General features: G+C 49.2%; 1 protein-coding gene across 1 annotated transcript in view; it reads right to left on the reverse strand.

Annotated features, from left to right (window-relative positions):
- The window catches only part of MYO1D (myosin ID), a 169,229-nt gene that overhangs the window by 99,016 nt on the left and 44,507 nt on the right, over window positions 1–25,706 (reverse strand). The window contains exons 8-15 of the mRNA XM_036398823.2: window positions 24,269–24,472; window positions 23,026–23,171; window positions 22,830–22,944; window positions 21,991–22,161; window positions 17,277–17,347; window positions 14,819–14,893; window positions 13,315–13,447; window positions 3,709–3,875 (exon numbers count right to left, since the gene is read on the reverse strand). Coding sequence (XP_036254716.1) covers window positions 3,709–3,875; window positions 13,315–13,447; window positions 14,819–14,893; window positions 17,277–17,347; window positions 21,991–22,161; window positions 22,830–22,944; window positions 23,026–23,171; window positions 24,269–24,472 — 1,082 coding nt within the window. The remainder of the gene's footprint in view (window positions 1–3,708; window positions 3,876–13,314; window positions 13,448–14,818; window positions 14,894–17,276; window positions 17,348–21,990; window positions 22,162–22,829; window positions 22,945–23,025; window positions 23,172–24,268; window positions 24,473–25,706) is intronic.

The raw sequence follows: 25,706 nt of genomic DNA on the forward strand, positions 1-25,706 counted from the left end.
TCAGGCTGGGATCCAGGCTCTGGATCAGGATCAGACCCAGGCTATGGATCAGGCTGGGATCCACGCTCTGGATCAGGATCAGACCCAGGCTATGGATCAGGTTCAGACCCAGGCTATGGATCAGGATCAGACCCAGGCTCTGGATCAGGTTTGGATCCAGGTTATGGATCAGGTTCAGACCCAGGCTATGGATCAGGTTCAGACCCAGGCTATGGATCAGGCTGGGATCCAGGCTGTGGATCAGGATCAGACCCAGGCTATGGATCAGGTTTGGATCCAGGTTATGGATCAGGATCAGACCCAGGCTATGGATCAGGCTGGGATCCAGGCTGTGATCAGGATCAGACCCAGGCTATGGATCAGGATCAGACCCAGGCTATGGATCAGGTTTGGATCCAGTCTATGGATCAGGATCAGACCCAGGCTATGGATCAGGCTGGGATCCAGGCTGTGGATCAGGTTCAGACCCAGGCTATGGAACAGGCTGGGATCCAGGCTGTGGATCAGGTTCAGACCCAGGCTATGGATCAGGCTGGGATCCAGGCTGTGGATCAGGTTCAGACCCAGGCTATGGATCAGGCTGGGATCCAGGCTGTGATCAGGATCAGACCCAGGCTGTGAGCCAGGCCTGCCCCATCAAGGAGCTCAGTACAGAAGGGATGTCACAGCACCAAAACCCCTCCTGCTCCTTCCCACAGGCATTAAAGACACCCCAGTGCTGATGCCCCCCTCCCTCCCAGCCACAGCAGGTGGAACATCCCAGCTGTCCCTCTGTTCCCACTGTCCCCATGGATGTCACACAATGCCACCAACTCTTTCCCTGCAGCACAGGCTCGGCCCTGATGCCACAGCCACTCACAATCCTGGTGCTAATTATAGCCAGGCAGGGTCTGGAATAAATCTGCTCCCTGACACCACAGCCCTGCCCCTCTCCTGCCTGCGGATCCCCACAGCTTCCAAGGTCACTCAGACATGGAACACCCTCTCCCAAACACCTTTGTTTCTCCTTCCCCTCTGTACCTCCCTATGGAAACACCCAACAGGGATGAGTCTGCTCCTGGAGTTAACAATTCCCAGTCCAGCTCTCCTAAGAGCTAAGATTTCTGGAAGCCACTAAATGGTGAAGCTTTAATGAACAATTTTGGGCGTGCAGCTGCTGCTGGGTCTCTCTGTCCCTTCCCAGCCTGCTGTTCACAGCTCTCAGTGTTGATTCCAAGCTATGTTTGACATGGCCTGGAATAGGCATATGGATGCCTCTGTGTGGAAAGGGTTGGATTACACTCACAAACCCCTTCCTGAAACCCAAGCAGCTTTTTTTTATGGTAATTTCTAGATTAAACCAAGAGAATGCACCCCATCTGTGTAAGTGCCATGTGTGTCACCCAATTGGATGATGCCATGATCACAGGAAGGGACAGCTTCTCCTGGTCCAACAGAAAATACTTCAAATTGGAAAGGGCAGCCTGGCTTGCACAGAGCTCAAAGGAAGGTTTTCTTTATCCAAGGAAAGCTTGAGAAGGACATTTATAATGGTCTTAACTGTGCTTCACTTCATTCCCTTCTGAGAGAGAGGAGATGTCACCTACCTTACAGGATTTAGGGCTAAATATCAACAAACTCTTCTCCTACAGAAAGAGAAGGTAATTTTCTAGTTTTATTTTCCTCCTTTTTTTTTAAATTTAGAAAAACCATTGCAGACCAGGCTTGGAGCAGCACCACACACACACACAGTGTCTGATCCCTCACTCTGGATATCAAATCCCACTCCAGGACAGGGCAGGACTCCTGTTCCAGCACCCAAAAGCTGAAGCAGTTGCCATGTGCTGGTTTGGTTTCCTGGCTGCAAGCACTGTGGGGCTGGAGCTCACAGGAGCTCATCAAACATTCATCAAAAACAAAGCAGCTGTTTATATTAATAGCAAATACACAAATCTTAAGAGTAAATTGTAATGAATTCCACATGTGAGCTGAAAGTACACTCTATCCACTGCAGAATAGTCCAGGAAACTGAACTTCAGTGCTGTAGACTGGATTTAGAAAGCCAGAGCTTTTCATTCCACCTTGGGTATTATGATATATCCAGGCAAGTCTCCACTATGAACAGCAAAAGATCTTTCACCAGCACTTTGTTTCTAACTCATGACATCCCACCTGCTTGGATAGTTTAATTTTTTTCTATTCTCACAGCTCTTTTCTCACCTGATTCAATAACAGAACAAAAATTCCATTCACTGTTCCATCAGAGCAGGTTGAACTTGCAGGGCCCACATTAATTTAGTGGAGCCTTAAGACAAATTTCAATCTAAAACATGTCATTTATCACATGTCTGGTAGGAATTAAGAGGGCAAGAAGAATCAAAACCACATTTAATGGGGTCATGATACCATCCCCCTTTTCAGACTTTCCATTTTAAAATCCAGGGGTTTTTCCCACATAATGTCACCATGCACCACCACGTGCTCCCCCAGACACACCACCTCTTGCTGCAACAATTAGCCAATTCAGAGAGGAAACAGCAGTTAATTAGCTCAGGTTTTAGGGTGATACTCGGGGGAAGCTCCTCATTACACATTCCCCCTGCAGATTAACACAGACAGTGAGTTTCAGCAGAGCTGAGCCTGAGTAGCACAAGCACCTCAGCACAGCTGAACCAGCGTGGCCACCTGGGCACAGCAGAAGCAGAGAGGCCACCTTGGCACCCACGCTCCTGTGGGATCTGTTTCAGCCTATCCAGGAGATGATTTAAACCAAGCACAGCCCCAGGAACTGGGCAGTGCCTGGCAGCCTGTGGCATTCACATTCTCTGAACAGAGAGAGAGAAATAATTCTCTCTCACAGGATTTTTCCTGGAGAAGCACAGAGAGAAGAAGAGAAAACAATTCTTATCTCTACTTGCTGCTCCTGTTGTTTTTGCACACGTGGAACGTGTTAGGAAGATTCTTTACCCAAACTGATTTGTCAATTGGATTCTGCTGAGGATTGTTTTGTTTCCTTGGCCAATTGGGGGAAAAGTTGTGTCCTGGCTGTTGGGAGACAGTCATGAGTTTTCTTTAGTTTGTAATATAGTATAGTATAGTATAGTATAGTATAGTATAGTATAGTATAGTATAGTATAGTATAGTATAGTATCTCTTTAATATAGTATAGTATAATGTAATATAATATTTCTCTTCACAGAGAAAAGCGAGGCACAATTCTTCCCAAGGATATTTCTGGGTTTCACATTCTCTGAACCTCAGACAAAGGAAAAACAATTCTTATCTCCTTTGCTGTGCCTGTGTTTGTGCCCAAGTAGAATGCAACATGGAGATTATTTACCCACAGTGATGGAGTTTTGTTTCCTTGGCCTGTCAGGGCCAGGTGTCTGTGTGTGTGTGTCAGGACTGTCACTGACAGCCACGAGATTCTGGGCAGTGTGTGCAGAGTGAGTGCTTGGCAGATTCAGTTTAGATGTAATGTAATATAGTATAGAATAATATAGTATAATAAAGTAATTAATTAGCCTTGTGATAAGATGGAGTCCTCCTCATCATTTCTCCCTGCCACAGGGCTCGTCCTGTTTCAATAATAACACAGTTTTAACAAAGCAATTATTCAGCCTTCTGAACCAATGGAGTCAGCTGCCAATCACTGCCTAGGTCTGAAGCAATGGAGTCACTCCCTGGGCCAGGGGCTCCCTGCTTCTCTCCAGGCAGGCTCTGTCTCACCTGTGCAGGAATTTCTCGTAGCTCTGGCGGTAGGCGAAGCCGGCGCGGCGCACGCGCACGTTCTCCAGCAGCCCCAGGTACTCCACCTGGTGCCGGCAGCGCTCCTCGTCAAACAGCTGAGGGGACTTCTTGTCGTTGGGCTTGATGCAGCGCACGTAGTAGGGCTCCTGGGGACAGAGGAGAGCAGTGTCACCCTGGCAGAACACCCTGGCTGAGACACAGCCCTTCCTGCAGCAGCCGGGAGCTCAGCCCACCACTTCTGTTTTAACCTGCTCAGCACAATCAAGTTAAAACAGAAGTGACAATAACAGTTTAAGGGAACCCTGGATGTGGCACTGAGTGCCATGGTCTAGGTGACAAGGTGGTGTGATGGTGTTCACAGGATGAGGGAAGAGATGAGGATCTGACTCCATGTTTCAGGAGGCTTGATTTATTATTTTATGATATAGATTACATTAAAACTATACTAAAAGAACAGAAGAAAGGATTTCATCAGAAGGCTGGCTAAGAATAGAATAGCAAAGAATGATAACAAAGGTTTGTGGCTTGGGCTCTCTGTCCAAGCCAGCTGGGCTGTGATTGGCCATTAATTAGAAACATCCAACATGGGCCAATCCCAGATGCACCTGGTGCATTCCACAGCAGCAGATAACCATTGGTTACATTTTGTTCCTGAGGCCTCTCAGCTTCCCAGGAGGAAAAATCCTAAGGAAAGGATTTTCCATAAAAGATGCCTGTGACAAGGTGGTGTTAGGTCATAGGAAGGACTCAGTGGTCTCAAAGGTCTTTTCCACCCTGGCTGATTCTGTGATTCAATGTTCTCCTCCTTCACACCCTTACAGGAGCCACATGTTCCCCACTGGAGCTGCTCTGGCCTTTGCTGTGTGTCAGACACATTTTCTGAAAAATCCTTTCTTTAGGATTTTTTCTCCTGAGAAGCTGAGAGGCCTCAGGAACAAAATGTAACCAATGGTTATCTGCTGCTGTGGAATGCAACAGGTGCATCTGGGATTGGGCTCATGTGGTTGTTTCTAATTCATGGCCAATCACAGTCAGCTGGCTCGGACTCTCTGTCTGAGACACAAGCTTTTCTTATTATTCTATTCTTTTTCTATTCTTAGCTAGCTTTTTGATGAAATCTTTTCTTCTATTTTTTTTAGTATAGTTTTAATATAATATATATCATAAAATAATAAATTAAGTTTTCTGAAACATGGAGTCCACATTCTCGTCTCTTCCCTCATCCTATGACCCCTGTGAACACCATCACAGCTGTGCACCTGCCCAGCACCACATCCCCCTCCTCCTACTGTGAGGATAACAGCATCAGTCCTCAGAAAAGATATCAAACCCATGGAATTCACTGTCCTGTTGGATATGCCTTTGCCTGCTCCAAAAGCAGCCTGGTCACTCCATCACTTTTACCTGTGCTGAGCCAAGTCAAACACCCCCAGCTCCAACACAGCTGAACAATGGAAATGATGGAGCCCCAAACCCAGCTGCCTCCAGCCCAGCCCTTCCTCAGCACACACACAGACCACCAGCACAAACACAGCCCTTCCTCAGCACACACACAGACCACCAGTGAGTTCCCCTTTCTTCACCATCTGGGCCTTGCAGGGGGCAGGGAAGGTGGAATGGGGACAGGTGGCTTCACTCCACCCTGCAGAAGTCCTGCCCTGTGCTGCTGGGGCTGACCCTGGGTGAGTCCCACAGGGTCACACTCCTGTCCCTGCCAGCCCTCCTGCACCCTGAGGTCAGCCACACACAGCTCTGTTGGAGCATTTTGACGTTTGCTTTCATTTTGATGAGATGAAAGGTAGCTTTTGTTTAGGCCAATATGATCTGTAACCAGCACCAGCCTTGGGGGATGGCTACAAAGCCTTTAAACTTATGTACTTTCATCCCACTGGCTTTTGGGGTTCATTCATTTCTTCCTCTTCATGGCTGGCCTTTGCTATCCCACTCCTAAATTTATTGGTGTGGAAAAGCAATTAATAATCAGAGAACCACAAAACATTCTGAGTTAGACCTCAAGGATCATCCAGCCCAACTCCTGCACAGACACCTCAATAATCCCACCCTGGGCATCCCTGAGAGCTCCTGGAGCTCTGGCAGCCTCCAGACCATTCCCTGGGGAGCCTGGGCAGTGCCAGCACCCTCTGGGGGCAGAACCTTTCCCTGAGATCCAGCCTGACCCTCCTCTGGCACAGCATCACCTAAAGCCCACTGTGGCTTTACAAATTGTATTTTTCAAATATTAACAGATAAAACTTTTTAAGTGGCCCTTGCAAAAGGACTGGCACATCCTGCAGAGCCCACCCAGCCTCAGCCTCAGAGAGAGCTCCAAGAGGATCCCAGTAGGGCCCAGTATGGCCAGAGACTGTCAGAGAACACCCCAGATGCACACCAACTGCAGCATTCCAAAGGCAGCTCTGACATGGGGATAAAGGGAGAAAACCAGCCTGGGTGACACCTGAACATGACAAAATGTCACCTTTGATAACCACAGCTGATAACCAGCAATGACCTTTCAGCAATGGCTGGGAAACCACCTCTAACCCTGCCCTGAGGAACTGAGGGATCCCAAAAGGGACAGCCCAGGAATTCTCCAGAGGAGCCTGTTCTGTTCCAGCACTCCTGGATGGCCTCAAGGACTCACAAAAGGGAGGAATGGTCTGGGGGAAAAAAGGGATTAATTTAATGAGAACAAATGCAAAGGTCCACATTTATCAGAAAGAACTGGTTAATAAAGAATGAAAAACTGATTTGAGCCTGGTGCTAAAGAGATCCAGAAGCTCCAGCTGATGTGAGGCAAATCCATGTTTCCATGTTTTTCTAGGAAAGGACACAGGAACAGGAAATTTTCAAGACAAAAACCCCAACACATTTCTAGTTCTCTGAGCATCTCATGCAGCCAGGGCACTGCAGTTCAAGTGGGAATGTGAGTCAGGGCAAGAAAGAACAAGAAAGATCAAAAATCCAGCAAATGTGACTCAGAGGAATTCTGGGTTTAGCCTAGAAGGACCAAGGAGGCACAGAACCTCTCTGGTGGGAGATTTTGTGTATTTAAAGGATGGATATGAGGAAATGCAAACATTCAGCTTTAGGACAAAGAAGTCATGGTTTTAAGCACAGTATAAAAATTCAAATTAAGCTTCAGGAAAACAAGGAGTGGGAACAGAATGCCTGTGGGAAGAAGGGAACATCCATCAGTGGGGAGCCTGCAAAAGGAAGATACAGGCAGGGGTGTCCTCAAACAGGAGGTGAATTTGGTGCACTCCCAAGGTCCCCCCCAGCCCTATTTCCTATGATTTGTCTATTTAGCCTTATTTCTATGATTTGAGGTCACTTACCCAAACTCAGGATAACATGAAAGGCCTCAAATTGTCATTTCCCTTCAGTAATGCTGAGGGAACAGGATCATCCATGGCTGTCCTGGCTAGTCCTGACACAATCTGAAGCTTTGCAGCCCCTGGACCAGCCCAGAGATGAGTGTGAGGCATGAATGGGCCAAGAAAGGCAGACCTTGGAAAGCAAAGCCTCCTATCCTGAATGCTGCCACAAGCCACTGCCTCTTCCATGTTGGATAAAGCCCTTTTCCAACCCACAGATGGGGTCAGACCTGCCCTGTGCTGCATCTGGTGGCAGGATGAATATAAATCATCTAAATCCCTGGAAGGGGTTGATATCACAAATATTCCACAGAACTGCAAAGCCTTGGGCACAGAGCATCCAAATTAAATCACCATGGAATGGTTTGGGTTGGAGGGGACTGTGAAGATCACCCAGAGCCACCCCTGCCATGGGCAGGAATCACCTTCCACAATCCCAGGTGGCTCCAACCTGGCCCTGCACACTTGCAGGGATGGGGCAGCCCCAGCTTCTCTGGACATGTCATTAGGAGCAGGAATTCCAGGAGTGCCACTTGTTCACTGTTGACACAGCAGCAGCCAGGTCTCAGCTGTTCCTCATGATGCCACAGGATCCCCCAGCACAGGCTGGGCTGTCAGGCACAGCTCTGCCACTCCCAAATGCAAAACCCCTCAAAACCCCTCAAAACCCCTCAAATCTGTGACTTCAGGTCCAGCACAAAGGGCAGTGACTGTGCCTGCATTTGATATAAAAAGGCTGAAATCCTTTGGAAAGCAGGAATGGGAAGTGCCTGCACAGACAGAGATCATCTATCAGTGCAATTACAGTGTAATTAAAGCCTCTCAGAAACGACAGCTCCTGGAGTAAATTCTAAAGTAGATTATTCCATGCTTCCAAATCCCCAAGCCCCAGCTCTTCAGGGGGATAATTATGCAGCTCCCATTCTTGCTGTCATAGAAGTGCAGTTTGTAAAGGGAAGAACTGAAATGCAGAGACACAAAGGCTCCAGCTCTGAAAGCTCTTTGGATGTTTAATTGCAGCTGATTTTATTTTTTCCATCAAGCTGAGCGACTTTTAGATTTTTAAGTGTTAAAAGGAAACCAAGCCAGTTTTAAGCCATTGCACCCTAAACAAACTCTTTCTTGAGGGGTTTCTTTTCTGAACTTTATAGCTCCTTACATGAGAGAAGGGATGGGACAGGACAGACAAATTTGTGCTGGATGTGTCCAATCAGTCACAATGATGACATTATCACTTAGCAGAGGTGAAGCCTGTCAGCCTGGATGGAAGGAAGAGTCAGACAAAAGGAGGAGGAGGAGGAAAAAAAGAAAAGAAATAAGGAGGAGATGCATGTTCAAAGAATCCCCAGAGAAGATTGTCAGTCACAGCTGGGGCAGCCACAGGGCTTCCTGTGTCAGGATTTACAAAACAGCCACCCAAAATAATCCACCACACAGAAAAGGGCTTGGGCAGTAAAACATGTTCTTGAGAAATGGCACACAGCAACAGGAAAAGCCAGTTTTTGTTTTGAGTGGTTTGGTTTTGGAAAAAACATTGTACTTTTTCCTGCCTACAGGAAGCTTTTGCCTAAAAGATCCTGGAAATCTGGAGGATTTCAGCAGCATTGAGATACCCGTGCTGATAAGCATAATTTAAACTCACTGTGCTCCAAAACCAGATTTCATGGAATCACAGAATTGTTCAGGCTGGAAAAGCTCTCTGAGATCATCAAATCTCTGATCCCAGTGCTGCCAAGGCCACCACTGCCCCCTGTCCCCAAGTGCCACATCCACATGGCTTTTAAATCCCTCAGGGATGGGGAGTCCATCACTGCCCTGGGCAGCTGTGCCAATGCCTGAGCACCTTCTCCATCAATAAATTGTCCCAGTGCCCACCCTGAGCTGCCCTGGCCCAGCCTGAGGCCGTTCCCTCTGCTCCTGTCCCTGTTCCCTGGAGCACAGCCCGGCCCCCCCGGCTGTGCCCTCCTGGCAGGAGCTGTGCAGAGCCACAAGGGCCCCCTGAGCCTCCTTTGCTCCAGGCTGAGCCCCTGCCCAGCTCCCTCAGCCCCTCCTGGGGCTCCAGACCCTGCCCAGCTCCCTCAGCCCCTCCTGGGGCTCCAGACCCTGCCCAGCTCCGTTCCCTTCTCTGGACATGCTCCAGCCCCTCTGTGTCTTTCCTGTTCTGGGAGCCCCAAAACTGCCCCCAGGATTGGAGGTGTGGCATTTCCAGCCACATTTCCAGTGTCTCCATATGGGCTTGTGTTTGCAGAAGCTGAAATTAAAACCAGCTTTGAGAACAGCCCCTGCACTGTTAACAACACCAGTGCCATGGCACTGACCCTAGGGAAGCTCCTGAGACATCCCAGTGACCTCAACACCTGCCCCTCCTCTCAGAGAGTGCAGAGCTCTGCCTCACCACCAAAATTCAGGCTTAAACCAGAATAGCAACAAAAGAGAATTTTAAAGTTTGTTATTTTAAATAGCAGAGAAGTTAAATAACTTTAATGCTGCAGCTACTGGAGACTTTGATATTCTGGTGGTGCTGAGCTGATGGCTGAATTCAATGATCTTAATTAAATGTATTTTCCAGACTTTATAATTCTAAAATTTCAAGATTATTGTTATTTAAATTGGCACTTTTGGAGACTATTCCCCTAAAGGAGGGGAATACTCTTGCTACATCCAAAGCCCTGCAGCTTTCCAGGGTGGCCAAACAGGAATATCAATAAAGAGGAGCTCTTGGGCTGCCACCCTGTTGAGGACTGCAGAAACTGAGCATATCAATGTGGTGTAAAGGAGTTTTCAGAGAAGCTCTGAGGCAGAGCAGCCCAGGTGAGACAAGGAGCTCTGACTGCACTGGGCACACCAGGAAATGTCAATAAACCATCAGCTCAAGCTGCACAAAACTCAAGCCTATCTGCAACTTGGTTTTTTGAGAAAGAGCTGAGAATGACATGAACTGCTGTTACCTCCCCTAAGGAATTTTATTCCTCTGACATCCCTAGACCTCAGCAGTTTGTGCAACCCTGTGTTCAGAGCTGTTTCCATCAGCTGTGACCACAGGCTTCCCAAAAAAGTCCTGCAGGGTCCAAGCCACAGTCAAGACACACAGAGAGTGTCACTGTTGATTCCCCACTAGTGCAGCTTCATTCCCAAATTCAGCACAGGAAAAATGAGTAACAGCCCCAGGAAAGGATGAGAACACCTGGAACTGCAGGGATGGGGTACCCAAAACAGAGAGTGCCTTCACCAGCACAGCTTCCAGCCCAGCAGAAGAAGAGCCAAGTGTCCAGAGACTGAGGCAGAGCATCCAGCTCCTTGTGCATGACCAGCATCTTGCTGGCATGGCCTGAATACCCAATCATTGCTTGCTAATGACATGCACATATCATTAACTGTCCTAAAAGTCACCTCACAGAGATGCTCAGGGCTCTGTCTGCACTCTGAATTACTGCCTGAAGTACACAAAGTTTGTGTTCAGGGGTTTTGTCTAAGGAACCTCCCCAAAATTTAGACCTTTTAAAATGACACTGGCCTGGCTGCAGGATGAGTTTCACCCACACAGCTCCTGCCAGGAGGGGACAGCCAGGGGGGTCAGGCTCTGCTCTCAGGGAACAGGGACAGGAGGAGAGGGAACAGCCTCAGGCTGGGCCAGGGGAGGTTCAGTTTGGATATTGGGAAAATTTCTTTATGGAAAGGGTTGTGAAGCCCTGGAAGAGGCTGCCCAGGGCAGTGGTGGAGTCCTCATCCCTACAAGTGTTCAAAAAGGTGTGGATGTGGCACTTGAGGGGTCAGTGGTGGCCCTGGTCATGCTGGGGATACGTTGGACTCAGTCTCAGAGAGCTTTTCCAGCCTGAACAATTCTGTGACTCCAAGAAATCTGGTCTTGGAGCACACTGAGTTTAAATTATGCTTATCAGCTCTGGTATCTCAATACTGATGAAATCTTCTTTTCTTCATTGCTATTCAACAGAAAATCACAAAAACTCCAACAGCTTCAATGCAAGTTTCTCAATGAAAGTTTAGGACAGGTAAAGAAAGGGAAAGGACTACACTGAGACTGTCTCAGGAACCTCCCAGTGAATTTGACTTGGAAACAGCTCCTGCTTGTGCCTACCCCTGGAAAGGCTGGCAATTATGATGGAGATACTGATGATAAATGGATTGAAGTAAATTAATTCCACCCAAGCCAGGCAGCCTTCAGTGAGCAATGCTGGTACCCACTGATTCAAGATGGATAAGGTGGGATTTAAACTCTCCATGCCCTGCTGGGAGCTGCAGGGATTGTTCAAACCACCACAGTGCACAGCATTCTCTGAACTATTCTATTTTTACACCTACCAGGTGGCCTGGATTAATTTTTCCAATAAATAAGGAAAGGAAGTTCTTCCATGGATGCCTGCTGAACTTGCCTGCTCCCAGCTCCCTGCTGTGCCCTGATCACAGCCCCCTCACAGCACCCCAGGGATTCTTTCTGTCCTGAACCCCTCCTGGCCTGCCTCAGGCTCCCCACACTGGGCTGGGCACAAGTGACCACGGCCACTTTGTAGGACCTGACCTGCAATAACAGCACCAAGGAGAAACTTTTCCTTCCACAAGTGCTCCTCTCACAACACAAAGCAACTCCCTGGGTTCCTGGCACTCCTGACACCTGTACCAGATTCAGGGCCAGCCAGCAGATTATTTGGAAGATGGACAGATCAGATCAGTTTTGACTCCTTGGGAACCAGACTAAAGTCTGTGCCCATGCCCAGCAGGGTCACAGCCCCCTTCCAGCTCTGGCAGCTCATGATTTGCCATCCAGAAAGCTCCTCTCTGCCTCCACAGGCACTCTCTGAATTTTCACTGCTGGTGCCTATTTTAGCAAGGCCTGGCCTTGGGCTGGACTCACAGGGGGATCTTCTCAGGAGCTCTGAGGCAAAACATTCTGGGGGGAGCCACGGGGCTCCACTCCCCACTGGGGCCCAGCTGGCACCTCCAGGCAGCTTTGGTGGGTCCCAGACCCTCCTGCAGAGCTCAGATCAAACCCACTCCTGTACAGCAACACAAAGCACAGAATCATGGAATCCCAGAATATCCTTTGCTGGGAGGACCCCCAGAGATCATTCAAACTCCTGGCTCTGCACAATCCCACCCCTGGAGCATTGTCCAGCTGCTCCTGGGCTGGGACCATTCCCTGGGGAGCCTGGGCAGTGCCCTCTGGGGAGGCCCCATAAATCAGGTGTGATTCCATGTCCTAACCCTGGACACAAGAAGGGAGGGCAGCTCTCTCTGCTGTGCACAGCCAGCACTGGGTGCTGTGCTCTGACCCATCTCCTTTGCTCCCACAGCTCCTGAGAAGACACCCAGAGCACTCATTGCTTAATAATTCTGAATGTGAGCACACCCCAGCACCCTGGGCTCTCTGCTCATCTCTTGTGGCCTGTGCCCCAGTGCCAGGAGCCCAGCAAGGCCACCCAGCTCCAGTAACACCCCAGTGCTGCTCAGGGACCCCAGCTCAGCTCCCAGGGCTGCTCCACAGCCCCTCCCAGAGCATCCCCTTCCCCACCTTCCATCACTCAATGTGGTGCTTGCCCAAGCAAAGCCTTCTGCCATCAAACTGAAATATGGACTGAAATAAAATCCTTCCCTCCTCACCCTCTGGCATGGCAAAGGGGAGGAAAGAAGGAGCTCACACAGGTCTGTATTGCATTCCCACTGGCATGGGGAGCCAGAGAGAACCTCTGAACCATGAACAGCATCCTCTGGGCCCTCTGCCCAAAGAGCTTTGCTAAACATGATATAACAATAACAATAACAACAACAACAACAACAATAATAATGATGATGATGATGATGATGATGATGATGATGATGATGATGATGATGATGATGATGATGATGAAAGTTTAGGACAGGTAAAGAAAAGGAGAGGACTACATTGAGACTCACACAGGAACCTCCCAGTGAATTTTACTTGGAACCACAACCACAACCCTAAGACAGACTGGCCTTCCTACAAGTGAAAGATGCACTGGCCATGGAGGAGCCAAAAATGCACCTTCATCATGGGGGATGGAGGTGACCCTCCCTCCAGGCCTGCCCAGCCAAAGCCTGTTTGGCACAGACAAGGCTGCTCTGCCTTTGATCAGCTTAGCTCCTGATGGGTGGCAGCAATGGGAGGCTGGGAATCTCTCCAGGGAGAAGCCACACTCTTCTCACCAGATGTCAATTTTGAAACAGGAATCTTTACCTTCAGTGTCAGGTTGTCCACCAGGGCAATCATGGAGTTCTTGAACAGAGTAGCTGCTGTCAGAGGTCTCTTGGTGACCTCAGTGATGCTCAGTTTCCCCTCAGGCCACATCATCTTCAACACAGGGTTGGAGCTACAAGAGAATCTCTTTAATTCCACTGCACTGACAATCCAACAGTTGGTTTTACCCAGACCCACTGCTGCTTCCAGCTCACAGGGCATCACCCAAGCCAGGGTGAGACCCCTGGGCACAACATTTCATGCTCTTAAGAGCAAGTGCTAGCTTTCAACTGAACATTCTGGAAAAACAACCAGCACATTCTCCCTTCAGATCAGGGTGTGCAGGAATAGGAGAGAGAAAATCCCACATAATGATCCATCAAAGGCAGGGGCTGCCTCACTGACACAACAGGAAGAATTTAATGCACACAAAGGAGAGGGAGACCCACACCACCCTCCCTTAGAACCTGTCACCTGTGTTTAAGCTGCATTTCTGCACCTCTCTTGATATATTAAGTAATTTATACACTTGAGCCTGCATTTCTGAAGAGTTCAGGGTGAGGTAAACTGGCCCTGATGGATGGCAAGAGCTCAGGAACAAACAGAAACTGAGCACATTTACAGCAATCTAATGGCCAATCTGTCAGCTAAGTGGTGTTTGGGAACAGGATTTTCCAGAGACTTCACAGAAAACAGGCTAAATTTGATAAAACCACACAGCAAATATTTTGCAAGGTTTCTGGTCAATGGGAAGTGTTGAAAACAGGAACAGTGGGAGTGCTCAGGGAAGCACAGCCAGTCAGCCCAAAGGGCTGCAGACCAATTTAACATCTGTCCAGGTACACAGAGGCCACCACTGCAGGGTGTTTGTGCCCACTGTCCTCTGAGCAGAGCCCCTGAAAGCTGCAGATTACAAAATGTGAAGAAAAACAGCTCCATGAGGACTTCCACCCACATTCTGACAGGATTTCAAATCTGCTTCTCAAGGCAACTTTTGCTTGCCCAACACGTGACCTCATGGTTTGCACTTCTCACATCACTGCAGACATGAAAGGATTCACAGCTATCCCCTCATTTCTCTCAAAAAAGAGTGGTTTAGGTGGGGCTGAGGATTTCTGCTGTTGACCAAAGCTCCCCAGCATCTTCAGCACTGATTAGAGACAGAGCAGTGATGGTAAATCTGCAATGGGTTCATGACAAATCAGGCAGCACAAGCAAGCTCTGCACTATCTTGATTGCACCATCAGTTGGTTTCAAAAAAAACCACTTTAAATTCTGTTCAATTAAAGGCTGCATCAGAACAGAAACATGTACAGAATAAGGACTTTAACCTGAAAAATCCAACAGACAGCCTCTGGGTCATGGGAGATGTACAAAGATCAAATCCCAAAGCAATGTGCTTATTCACACACACTGCACTGAAAACCTGAGTCTCTGATAGCATCACTCCACAAAAAAGGATTCTGACCAATCAGATTAAAATTCACCTCATTAAAATCTTTACCTGTTGTACATGAGGCGTTTGAAGTCTTGAAATAAAGTGTCCTTGTTTTTATCAATGAATCCAGTGACAGAGTAACTAAAAATGAAGGAAAACCAGAGTTAATTGCAAAGTAGCAAAATCCTTCTGTGAGCTGCTGGTAGCTGTGGAATCAGCATCCCTGCACTCCTACAGACACAGCAGATGCTAATCCAGCCCTGCTCCCAGCCTGTCCTAATGCTGCAGGAGCAGAGTGTGGGACTTGGATCCTTGGGCCCAGCTCCCACCTCCAGCAACAGCACCCCTGGCCTCAGAGAGCTCCTGAAACAGGAACAGCACCCCTGGCCTCAGAGAGCTCCAGGAACAGCACCCCTGGCTGCAGAGAGCTCCTGGAACAGGACAGCACCCCTGGCTGCAGAGAGCTCCAGCACAGAACAGCACCCCTGGCTGCAGAGAGCTCCAGGAACAGGAACAGCACCCCTGGCTGCAGAGAGCTCCTGAAACAGGAACAGCACCCCTGGCTGCAGAGAGCTCCTTGAACAGGAACAGCACCCTTGGCTTCAGAGAGCTCCAGGAACAGGAACAGCACCCCTGGCTGCAGAGAGCTCCAGGAACAGGAACAGCACCCCTGGCTGCAGAGAGCTCCAGTACAGGAACAGCACCCCTGGCTGCAGAGAGCTCCTGGAACAGGAACAGCACCCCTGGCTGCAGAGAGCTCCAGGAACAGCACCCCTGGCCTCAGAGAGCTCCTGGAACAGGACCCCTGGCCTCAGAGAGCTCCTGGAACAGGAACAGCACCCCTGGCTGCAGAGAGCTCCAGGAACAGGAACAGCACCCCTGGCTGCAGAGAGCTCCAGGAACAGGAACAGCACCCCTGGCTGCAGAGAGCTCCTGGAGCTGTGCAGGTGCTGGCTGAGACACCTCACAGCACCTGGGCAGGGGGCAGAAGGCCCAAATTCAGGATTTACACTCAGGATTCTGTCTCCAAACTGGGTGTGTGTGTTTGTGTAAATCCTAGAGAAATTCGTGTTTGTTTTTCAATCTCTGCAGTCTGCCCCTCTCTCAGCAGAGAGTCTGAATTCCTGAGCAGCCTCTGAGTAGTGACTGGGAGCTGCCCTGGAAGTCAGCACACACAGAAACACACACACACACTTTAGAGTCCTTCCTTCCTCTGCTCCCACAGGAGCACCACTGGAGGAGGTCACTGTTCCAGGATTTCATCTCCTCCAGCTCTCAAGGCAGGCAGTGCTCTGTCCTCTCAGAAAAGGTCCAAAGTCTCCCCATTCAGTGACTCCCATGCAGATGTTTCCTGAGCTCCAGATCCCACCCTGGGAAGCTGCACCCAACCTACAGACTGGGATCACCCCACAGCCTGCAAATCCCTGTATGGAGCCATCCTCAAATCCCAGAGTCATGGAACAGGGTCTTTCAAACGGCACCCAGTGCCACCCCTGCCATGGCAGGGACACCTCCCACTGTCCCAGGCTGCTCCAAGCCCCAGTGTCCAACCTGGCCTTGGGCACTGCCAGGGATGCAGGGGCAGCCCCAGCTGCTCTGGGCACCCTGTGCCAGGGCCTCACCATCCTCAAGTCTTGGGCCTGAACTATCTGTGATTCCTTCCACATTTCAGTTTTCTTTTACACCATTTGTCAGCCACTGGCAGTTCAGAAGGTTCAGCCACTAAGACAGCACTTTGTATTTTCTCCCCCTAAACCCTCTAAAATCAGAAATGTCTGTCAGGAACTGCTCAGCAAAGACTCCAGAAGATAACCTGCTTGTGCTATTTGGGCTCCAATCTGATCACACTGGTTGTTCTTGGAAATTAAAGGTAAAATTAATCCCAAGGTAAAAGAAATCATTAATTCTTCCTTCAGTGACTCCCTTTCTTCTGACATGGGAAGTTACACAAATTCTAAACCATTCAATTACTCCAGTGATATTCCACACACCAAATGGTTTCTACCATGTGCATCCTTCACTTTCACTCACTCTCCTTCCCAGTGCTGTCACCTCCTGCACTTGTTCCTGCAGGCTCCAGGCAAACACTTCCCAACCCTCCTGCCCTGATCCCTCCTGCAGGTTATCTCTCCCCTGGGCTCCCAGCCTGCTCCAACTGATTGGAGAATTTAAAGCCAGAGTTATATAATCACACCAAACAGATGTCTAAACCAGACTTTATTAGCTCAGTGTAGCTTTCTTGCATAAACACTGCTGCCTTTTTTCCCTTTTCCTTCCCCTGGAGCACTGCTCTCCCCTCACCCCTCACTCTCCTTTTGTTTCACTCCAAGTACAAATTCCCCCTCTGCAGAGCAAGGCACCAGCAGAAGATTTAATTGATAAGCAAGTGCTGCACTCTGTAATTGTGTGTGACAGCTATTCTGGCTTGCACCAGAAGCAGCAGTAAATCAGAATATTGTGCCACTTCAGAGCTGCTGGGAAGACAAAAATAAAATGTGCAGCTTTATTTCAGAAGGAAACTCACATCACATCCCCGGCGTAGTGCTTGATCCGGAAATCTCTGTCAAACTCCAGCGTTTTGTCTGTGGCACAAAGCTGAAACAAATTCACATACATTAAAATACCACCCATGGATTGATATTAAAACACCAGCCCTGGATTTACAAGCTCCATGGAAGAGCAACCTGCCTTCAAAATAGCACTGGGAACTACAGGAATTCCACTTTCTGTGTGCATGTGCAGATGTGAAAGCCACTGCTGGAAAATGTTTTCATGGATGCACTCTAAGAACATGTGCTTGTACAAATGAAGCTGCAAGAGCCTATAATTTCATGAAGAAATTGATACTATCCCAGAAACACCATGATGCAAAAAGAACACTCGTGCCTGTAGAGAAACATTGCACCCACGAGTTGATTTATTACTTTTTTAAGTCTTCCTTTATGTTTTTTTGCCATTGCAGTGTAACTGCAGAGAAATGGGCCAACTGCTGTGCCAGCAGCAAGGCTTGCTCAGTCCCAGACCCCTCCTGGTCATCTGACACCCCTCAAACAGGGAACCCCCTGCAGAACCACTGTTCCAGGCTCAAATTCCCATCCCATCCCATCCCATCCCATCCCATCCCATCCTATCCCATCCCATCCCATCCCATCCCACCCATCCCATCCCATCCCATCCCATCCCATCCCATCCCATCCCATCCCATCCCATCCCATCCCATCCCATCCCATCCCATTCCTTCTGTCCAGTGTCCACATGGCAGCTGCTCAGCAGCAGTGCCTGTAACACACTCAGGAATAGCAGGAGCCAAAAAATCCATCAGGGTTGGCTTAATTAAAAAGGGAGTATGAGATAAGAATGAGGATTTTGTTATAGGCAAAAGGAGCAGGAGATGAATTAAGTCTTTGCAGGCAGAATTTAACAACACCAAGGGCTATGAGCAGATATCTGCTATCCTCAAAAAGTCTTGGAGAAATAAAAGAGGAAATTATCATGGTTGAAATAAAGGGCAGGAAGGATGATTAGGAGCAGGGAGATACACTCCAAAAATTCACCTGTGTCCAGGAACACAGAATAGATTGGCTCAGACTGCAAGAAGGGGTGAACAAACCAGAATATATCTTACACAAAATGAATCAGAAGGAGGAGCCCAAGGAGTGTGAGTACCAAGGGGAGGTGTGGGGAGTCCAGCAGGGCAGGAGCAGGGAGCACCAGGAGCTGCAGAGCTGATGGATGACCAAGGTGCAGCAGAACACAGGGAAAATGAAGACAGGAGGCAATGCCAGGGAAACAAAGGCATTTTTCTTGCTGCAGCTTTGTTCCCAGCAGGGGCCTGGGGAGTGCCTTTTTCAGCTACCCAAACACACAGCTCAAACCAACAAGTCAATAAAAGGGGTAAATACCAAATGGCAACAGAAATGTGTCTGTGCTACCAGGCAGGGCACAGCTGGCAGCACAAGCTCCTCTGAAAGCTCACCCAGCTCTGAGAGGCTGGAAGGAGCCATAACAGCAATCAGGGATTTTGCTGTTTGCTGGTTTGGCTTTTTCCAAAGGAGTGATTCTGTCTAAACTTTGTGTTTCCTGAACAAAACAGCTGAAATTAGTGAAAAAAAGACCAGCAAGAACATTGATACAGTGGATCACCTGCCTGGGTTTCTGTGAGCCCTTCCAGGAGGCTCCTCACTGACAGCTCACAGCATCCAAGGGTGAGTAAAGACAGGAGAAAGGTGTTGGAAAGATGGGAATCCTGTGGGAGCCTGCCCTGAGCCTGTGCTTTCACAGCATCTGAAATGAGCCATAATCTGAGGGCAAGGGAAGGTCAGAGGGCTGGGTGGGGGCACTCAGTCACCGAGGGCTGGCTGGGAACAGCCAAATGAGGGCAAAGCAGAGCAAATGGAACTCCCCAGCAGGGCAGGGACTCCCACTGGGAAAGGGCAAAGTTCACAGGAACTGATGGGCCCCAAACCAGCCCTTCCTGACTCAACAGGGATCTTAACAGACCTCATTCATCTCAACAAGGACATGGAGAACTGGGAGAGGCTTAAAGGGCAAATCCCATCCCCTGTGACTGACTGCCCTGGGAGGATGGGCCAACAAACTCAGCTGCCCCAGGTAAGGAAAGAAATGCCAGAGATGATGGCAAAACATGTGGAGATGATGTAGTGGAAGACAAAGAAAAATGTGTTTTGCCATTTAAAAACTGGAGGTGAGAGGTGTAATCTAAAATGGAAAAGGGAGGAGGAGAGAAACAGGGAGGAAGGAGCTCCTCACTTGAATATCTGAGCTGTGGAATTCTTTGTTGATTTAAAAACCAAGAAGACCACACAAAAACCCTGTCAAGAAGACCAGGAGGCTCCTGGGCTGCAGGTCCCTGCAGAATGGGAGCATGTCAAGTTATCTGTACACATTTGTCCTGAATTGGGCTCTCACTTGGGCATTCACCACTGTCCAGTGTCCCAGGAGACACAACAACAGAACTGGAATGGACCTTCTGATACTCTTCCCTTCACAAGCAGTTTGTTGAGATTGATGCTCTCCACAATTTGAAGATTGAGGCATTCATGGACTGTCTGTCACTGCCCTTGATCCTTCCAAAGTATAATATCAACAGAAAATCAATGGAACTTGGAGAGGTTGAGGATACAAATGGTGATCTTGGGAAGAGCCACTAGAACAGCTGGCACATCTGCACATCCAGATTAGCACTAGACAAACCCGAGGAGGACACCCCATGCTCCAGGAACACAAAATTCTGCACAAATTCTGCTGGTGGAAGTGTTAAGCAGCATTGTCCTGGCTCGTTTGGCCTTGCCCAGGACAAGGGCAGTGATTCCTCCACTCTGGCAGCTCAGAGCAGCCGGGTACACAAAGTAGGACACGACTATTTAGGGCACCACAGCCCCCCAGAGCTCCTCCACATGGAGCCTGTGTGCAGCATGCTCTGCAGGGAGCAGTGGAGCATGAACTGGGCTGAGGGATGGGAGCTGTTCCCAACACATGCACGTTAACTCCTTGGGAACAGCTCCCATCTGTGTGGAACTTTCCAGGATCTGCATGGAACCACTGCAGTCTGCAAAGGCAGGGCATGAGTGGAATCAAGCTCTTTGTTTTAATCCAAGTTAGAAAAGCCTGGCTCAGAAGGTTCAGGCTTCCCACAGCAGTTCTGGGTGGGACTGAAGAAGAGCTCTGAGGTGCTAGGATGTCTGCAGAGATGGGAGAAAAGATAATAATTATGCTGAGAGGTTTATGGGTCAATGTTTTCAAGGCTCTATTGATTTAACTAGAAATTAGCAAGCCAGGCAGATCCATCAGCCCCTCCATAAACATTATTTACAGCAGGATTCCTTGCCTCCCTCTTAGCCTGTGCAGGCAGTTTGTGACAACGCCACCTCCTGCTGAGGAGCGCTGCAGCTGGCAATGCTGCCCTTTCATGTCTCCTTGCTGGGAGGGGACTCCCAAAGGCAAGGACTTGAGCAGATTTTATTTTTAAATGTTCATTTTATAGCCTCCCATAGCACCTCCTGAAATTCCATCCCCTTCTGCCACTGCACTAAAGGACCACCTGCTCCCTCTGTGGCAGATGTGGGAGCAAGGACAGAAGAGAAACCAAACTCCTCTCTGACATCCACTGACCAGACAGCTCCAGAAACTGGACCAGGCCCCAGCATCCTGCTGCAGAGGATCCCAGACTTCATCCCACCAGTACTACCACTGCAGGAAGCAGTTTGTATTCAAACAGGAACCCAGGCCAGGCCTCACATTTATTTTGATGTGAGTTTTCTCAGAATGTTCCATGTCATTGCTCAGGCACGTGAAATCTGGGTCAAAACTGGAATCAAGCTCCCTGTCCCCCTCCCTGAGCTCAGGTACACCTGGCAGGTGTGCATCAGGTGTGCTGCAGCAAAAGGGCATTTAAGGAAAATCATTATCTGGGAGGAAAAAGTGCTTTTGGTTTACTTTCATCCTGGCCTCTCCTCAGACAGCCCCAGCCAGATCCATTGTTTATCCCAGGCCTCCCAGAGGCAGCCTTTAGCACATATCTTACACAACCAGGCTAATTTGGTACTTCTGACCTACATAAAATATTGTGCTGGGGTGGGAGGGAGCAGGGGGGACCAGCACTCTGAGCCATGCATTTTAGACAACGTTTCTGAGTAGAGACATATCAAACTAAAGGCCCTTATTTGATTACTCCGTGTGAAAGATTCTCAAATTAATCAGGCTGGTGACCATTTTGCAATCTGCTGCCAAGTGAGGAATAAATGAAGCCTTTTAATTCGCCCATTGTAGCCCAGACAAAGGCAGGCGAGGGCCCTGGGTGCTCTGAGGTGCAGAGGGAGACGAGCACGTTCTGCAGCCAATGAGGATGAAAAAAGCCCAAATCACAGCGCTGTAATAATGCAGGAGTGTGAATAATTTCACTGTCACTATGTATTAGAGCAGCCTGGGAAGAACAACACGTGGGCCGAGCCGGCGTATCGATTGGTTCCAGATGACATCATGATATGTCAAGGCACGAGCTCAGGCTCCTTTTATCCCGGAATAAAAGGGATGAGCCACTGGATGGGCTGGAGCTCCCTCTGCCGGGCTCCTCTGCGGCTGGAGCTGCTCCGGCCTCCGCATCCCACACTCAGTCGCAGCGATTCCAACCCAGCCCTCCCTAAACCCCTTTTCCTCATTTCTATTCCTCCTCAGAACGTGGGGAAGGGACAGCAGAGACAGCAGGGTCTGCGGGTTACCTTCCTGCTGGAGAAGTGAGCGTGCTTCCCCAGTTTGCTGTTGAGGGCCTCGAGGAACATCTCATCTGTGACTTTGCCCACGTTCATGCAGGCATCATCCAGAATGGCAATGATCCCTTTGTGCTGCTGCTCCACCAGGTCCACGATAACCTGGTTGTTGAAATAATCAATCTGCAGGAAACAAAGGACAGGGGTGTTGGTGACCTTGGCTGCAGAAATGGGAGGGTACCAGTGCTGGCCATAGCAGCCAGTGTGACAGCGAGGAGCATTCAGCTCTGAATGTGCAGATCTCTGATTCCAGATAAAGCAGGCTGCTCTCCTGCACTGAACAGCACAGAAAGTGATTTTTCAAGCCTGAACAGCACAGAAAGTGATTTTTCAAGCCCCTCAGGTACATCTCAAGATCTCTACTGCAGAATGCTCTTTAAAATGTCTTTTACAATTCAGCTGTGTGCAGTCACCACAGTGACACTGCACATCCTGTCCTTGGCATTCTGAAGCGAGTATGAACAGAAAAGTCAAGATTTTTACATATTACCATCAACAACTAGAAAAATCTATAAGCACTCAGCACAGAAACCCACAGTTACGTGTGTGGCATCACAGAGGTGCCACAATAGGTTTCATCTCAGACCTGGAGTCCTGTATTTTCCCAAGGAGACACGTGGTGAGGTGATTGGGGAGCTCCTGCCCCAGCCTGGTCCCAGCCTGGCAGGAAAGCTGGCAGGGACACAGATGTCCCATCAGCTGGAGCCTGCATGTGGAACAGCTTCAGGTCCAGCCCTTGTGCTGGTACACTGACCTCACACCACCTCTGCCTCCCCTGCCAAAGCACTCACATGCTTCCAGGGAATTCCCTCTCGCTGGTACTCCTCCTGCTCCTGCTTTAGAACCAGCTGAATGAAGAGCTGCTGCAGCTTTTCATTGCAGTAATTAATGCAGAATTGTTCAAAGCTGCAAAAACATGAGAAGAAAAGGTGATGAGTGTTCTGGGAAAGGCAAGGGCACAACCCTGGGCTTTAGAAGGTGGCTCACCTGTTATTGTCAAATATCTCAAAGCCATAGATATCCAGGACCCCAATGACTGTGTTCTTGCCATGCACTGTGGTGTCGTAGTTCTTCACCTCGATGACATCGTTGATGTGTGTCACAATCCAGCAGAAGAGACGCTCGTAAATGGCCTGCAGGAAACACAGACTGAGGGCTCCTGCCTGCACCTGCCTCAGCTCTTCCCAGGAAATTCCACACAGCTCATTCCAGGCCTCATCAAAGCTGCAGGTCGTGCTCATGAAAGTGAGCAGCTACTGACTGAAGAAAATATTCTATGGAAGTATTTATTTTCTTTCTTCCAAAACTCATTTATACCAAGTTGAAATCCCGGTGAGGTCACTGGGTGCAGCAGTTCCCTAATTTGATTCCAGTCAGCTTTTCAGCTGCCTAATAAGCACCATTCCTGAGAATTATTTAACAATAGTGAAGAGCAAGAGAGAGGTCAGTCACAGAAACTTAACAACTGAACACAATGACAGGAGAATAATCCTGTTCACCTTTCACAAAGACAATGTGCTGCAGGCAGAGGTGTCTTCAAAGTTTTCATGTTCAAAATGTGCTCTGAAGCTGGGTAAATACATTATCTCAGGAAAAGAAGTCAAGTTCATTATCAATGACCTTCATAATCTCATCCACTCCTCCCTTATAATTTGATTTCTGAGCAGAGGAGGAACAATTGTCACTCCTGCCATCAGTACTCACTTTTCCTGTGGAAGGTGTCCCTGCCCTTGGCAGGGGTCTGGAACAAGATGGTCTTTAAGGTCCCTTCAACCCAAACTATTCTACAATTCTTCATAAAAATATTTTAAAATACCACTGTGTTTCCAACATGAATTCTAGATGTTACAGTTCCACTCTTTCAATTTAACTGCAAAATGAAGTTGAGGATCCCATTTCACAGCAAATTCCTCCCTGTAGGACACATTTGCAGATCCATCCCCTCCTCGGTGTGCCTGGCACTGCTGGCTGGATCCCTGCTGGAAGGGCAGGGATGGAGAGGTGCCACAGACCCCTACAGAACTCAAGAGCACCGAGGTTCAGAGAGAAATCTGCAGGATGTTCAGCAAGCCCTGTGCTTATTGACCCACCCAGGAATCCTCCTGAAAAATGTGCAGTTCTGGCAGCAATGCCCACCTTGGGCACTGCCAGTCTGTGCTGCACACCTCAATGCAAAGGCAAAGGCAGCAGAGCTGTGTCTGGAGTGTGACAGGAAGGGGACTGCACCCACCTTTGCAAAGGCATCCCTGCCATAGGTGGCCTCCTGCTCCGTGTGCTGTTTGTCGATGACGTCCCTGCCCGTGGCCACCGTCCGGAACAGCAGCGCCTTCTCCACCAGCTCGGCCTTGGTGGACAGGAGCTCAGCAATGACTGACACCAGCTTGCTGTTCTCAATGATGGGGGTGTCTCCATCCACATAGAACTTCAGGTTCCCCTGCAATCAGCAGCATTTCTCCATCTGCCTTTTGCTAACAGGGATCAGCACACGCCAGCTCCATCCATTTTCCACCAGGCTGGAAATCTCCTGCCACACTGGAAGGTGGGTCCTGCACATCCACACCCTCAAACTTCCAATGTCAGAGGGAGCAGCAAGGGCTTTCTCAAAGGCTCAGCTCAGTGTTCAGCTCAGCTTTTGGGACAAACAACATCAAACACCATCCCAAGATTCAGAGTTCATGGATAGGGAATGACACCCTACATGCAAATGCTGGATGCAGCATTTGTCTTCACTGCAGCTCACCATGAAACCACTGCTGCAATTCCCCTGCCACAGAGGGAATGGGAATGGTGTGGGGAAGCTGAGAGCTCAATGCCAGTGGGACTGGACAAAGGCTCAGCTTTTGGGACAAACAACATCAAACATTTCCCAAGATTTAATCAAACACCATCCCAAGATTCAGAGACCAGGGATAGGGAATTACACCATGTAGCATTTGTCTTCACTGCAGCTCACCATGAAACCACTGGCTGCAATTCCCCTGCCCCAGAGGGAATGGGAATGGCATGGCATGGAAGCTGAGAGGTCAGTGCCAGTGGGACTGGACTGGCAGCTCTGCTCCTGGGTACCTTCTGTGCCAGGATTAAGCAGTGACACCCCTTGGTGATCCACAGCAGAGGGTTGTCTCCCAGCCTGACTGCATGGCCCCACTCTGCTCTGCCTCCCTTCCTTCCCAGCACTGTCATCCTAAGAAGGAAAGGAACTGGAATAAAGTTGCTCTTTGCCACCCTCCTCCTGGCCACCTCTTTCCTCAGGAAACATGAGAGCTGAGCTACAGGGACTCCCTGCTACTGTGCAGGGGAGGAGGCTGTGGCTCCCAGGAGGACCCATGAGAAGGAAGGATCTCCTCAGTCTCAGAACACAAAGAGTTAAGAGGACTCCTGTGTTTCCTGTGCTCAGCCTTCACCATGAAGTGAAGCAGGATCACTGTGGTGAAGGTGAGTGTGAGGGCACAAAGGGACAGAAGCTCCCCATCCCCTCACTGCCAAACCCCAATAGTTCCTTTTTGAGAACATACAACAGCTCCCAGTACTTAGTGGTGTGCCTGGTTTGGGATCTGGAACATTCAGGAATACATGTGATCATCATTGCAGGGCCCTGTTCCAGCAAGGACTTTCTGTCACCACTGGAGCTGGAGCTGGACACCTTCCCAGCCACCAAGGGCTTCTGC

This window comes from Molothrus ater, chromosome 27, assembly GCF_012460135.2.
Source record: "Molothrus ater isolate BHLD 08-10-18 breed brown headed cowbird chromosome 27, BPBGC_Mater_1.1, whole genome shotgun sequence".
NCBI classification, from domain to species: domain Eukaryota; kingdom Metazoa; phylum Chordata; class Aves; order Passeriformes; family Icteridae; genus Molothrus; species Molothrus ater.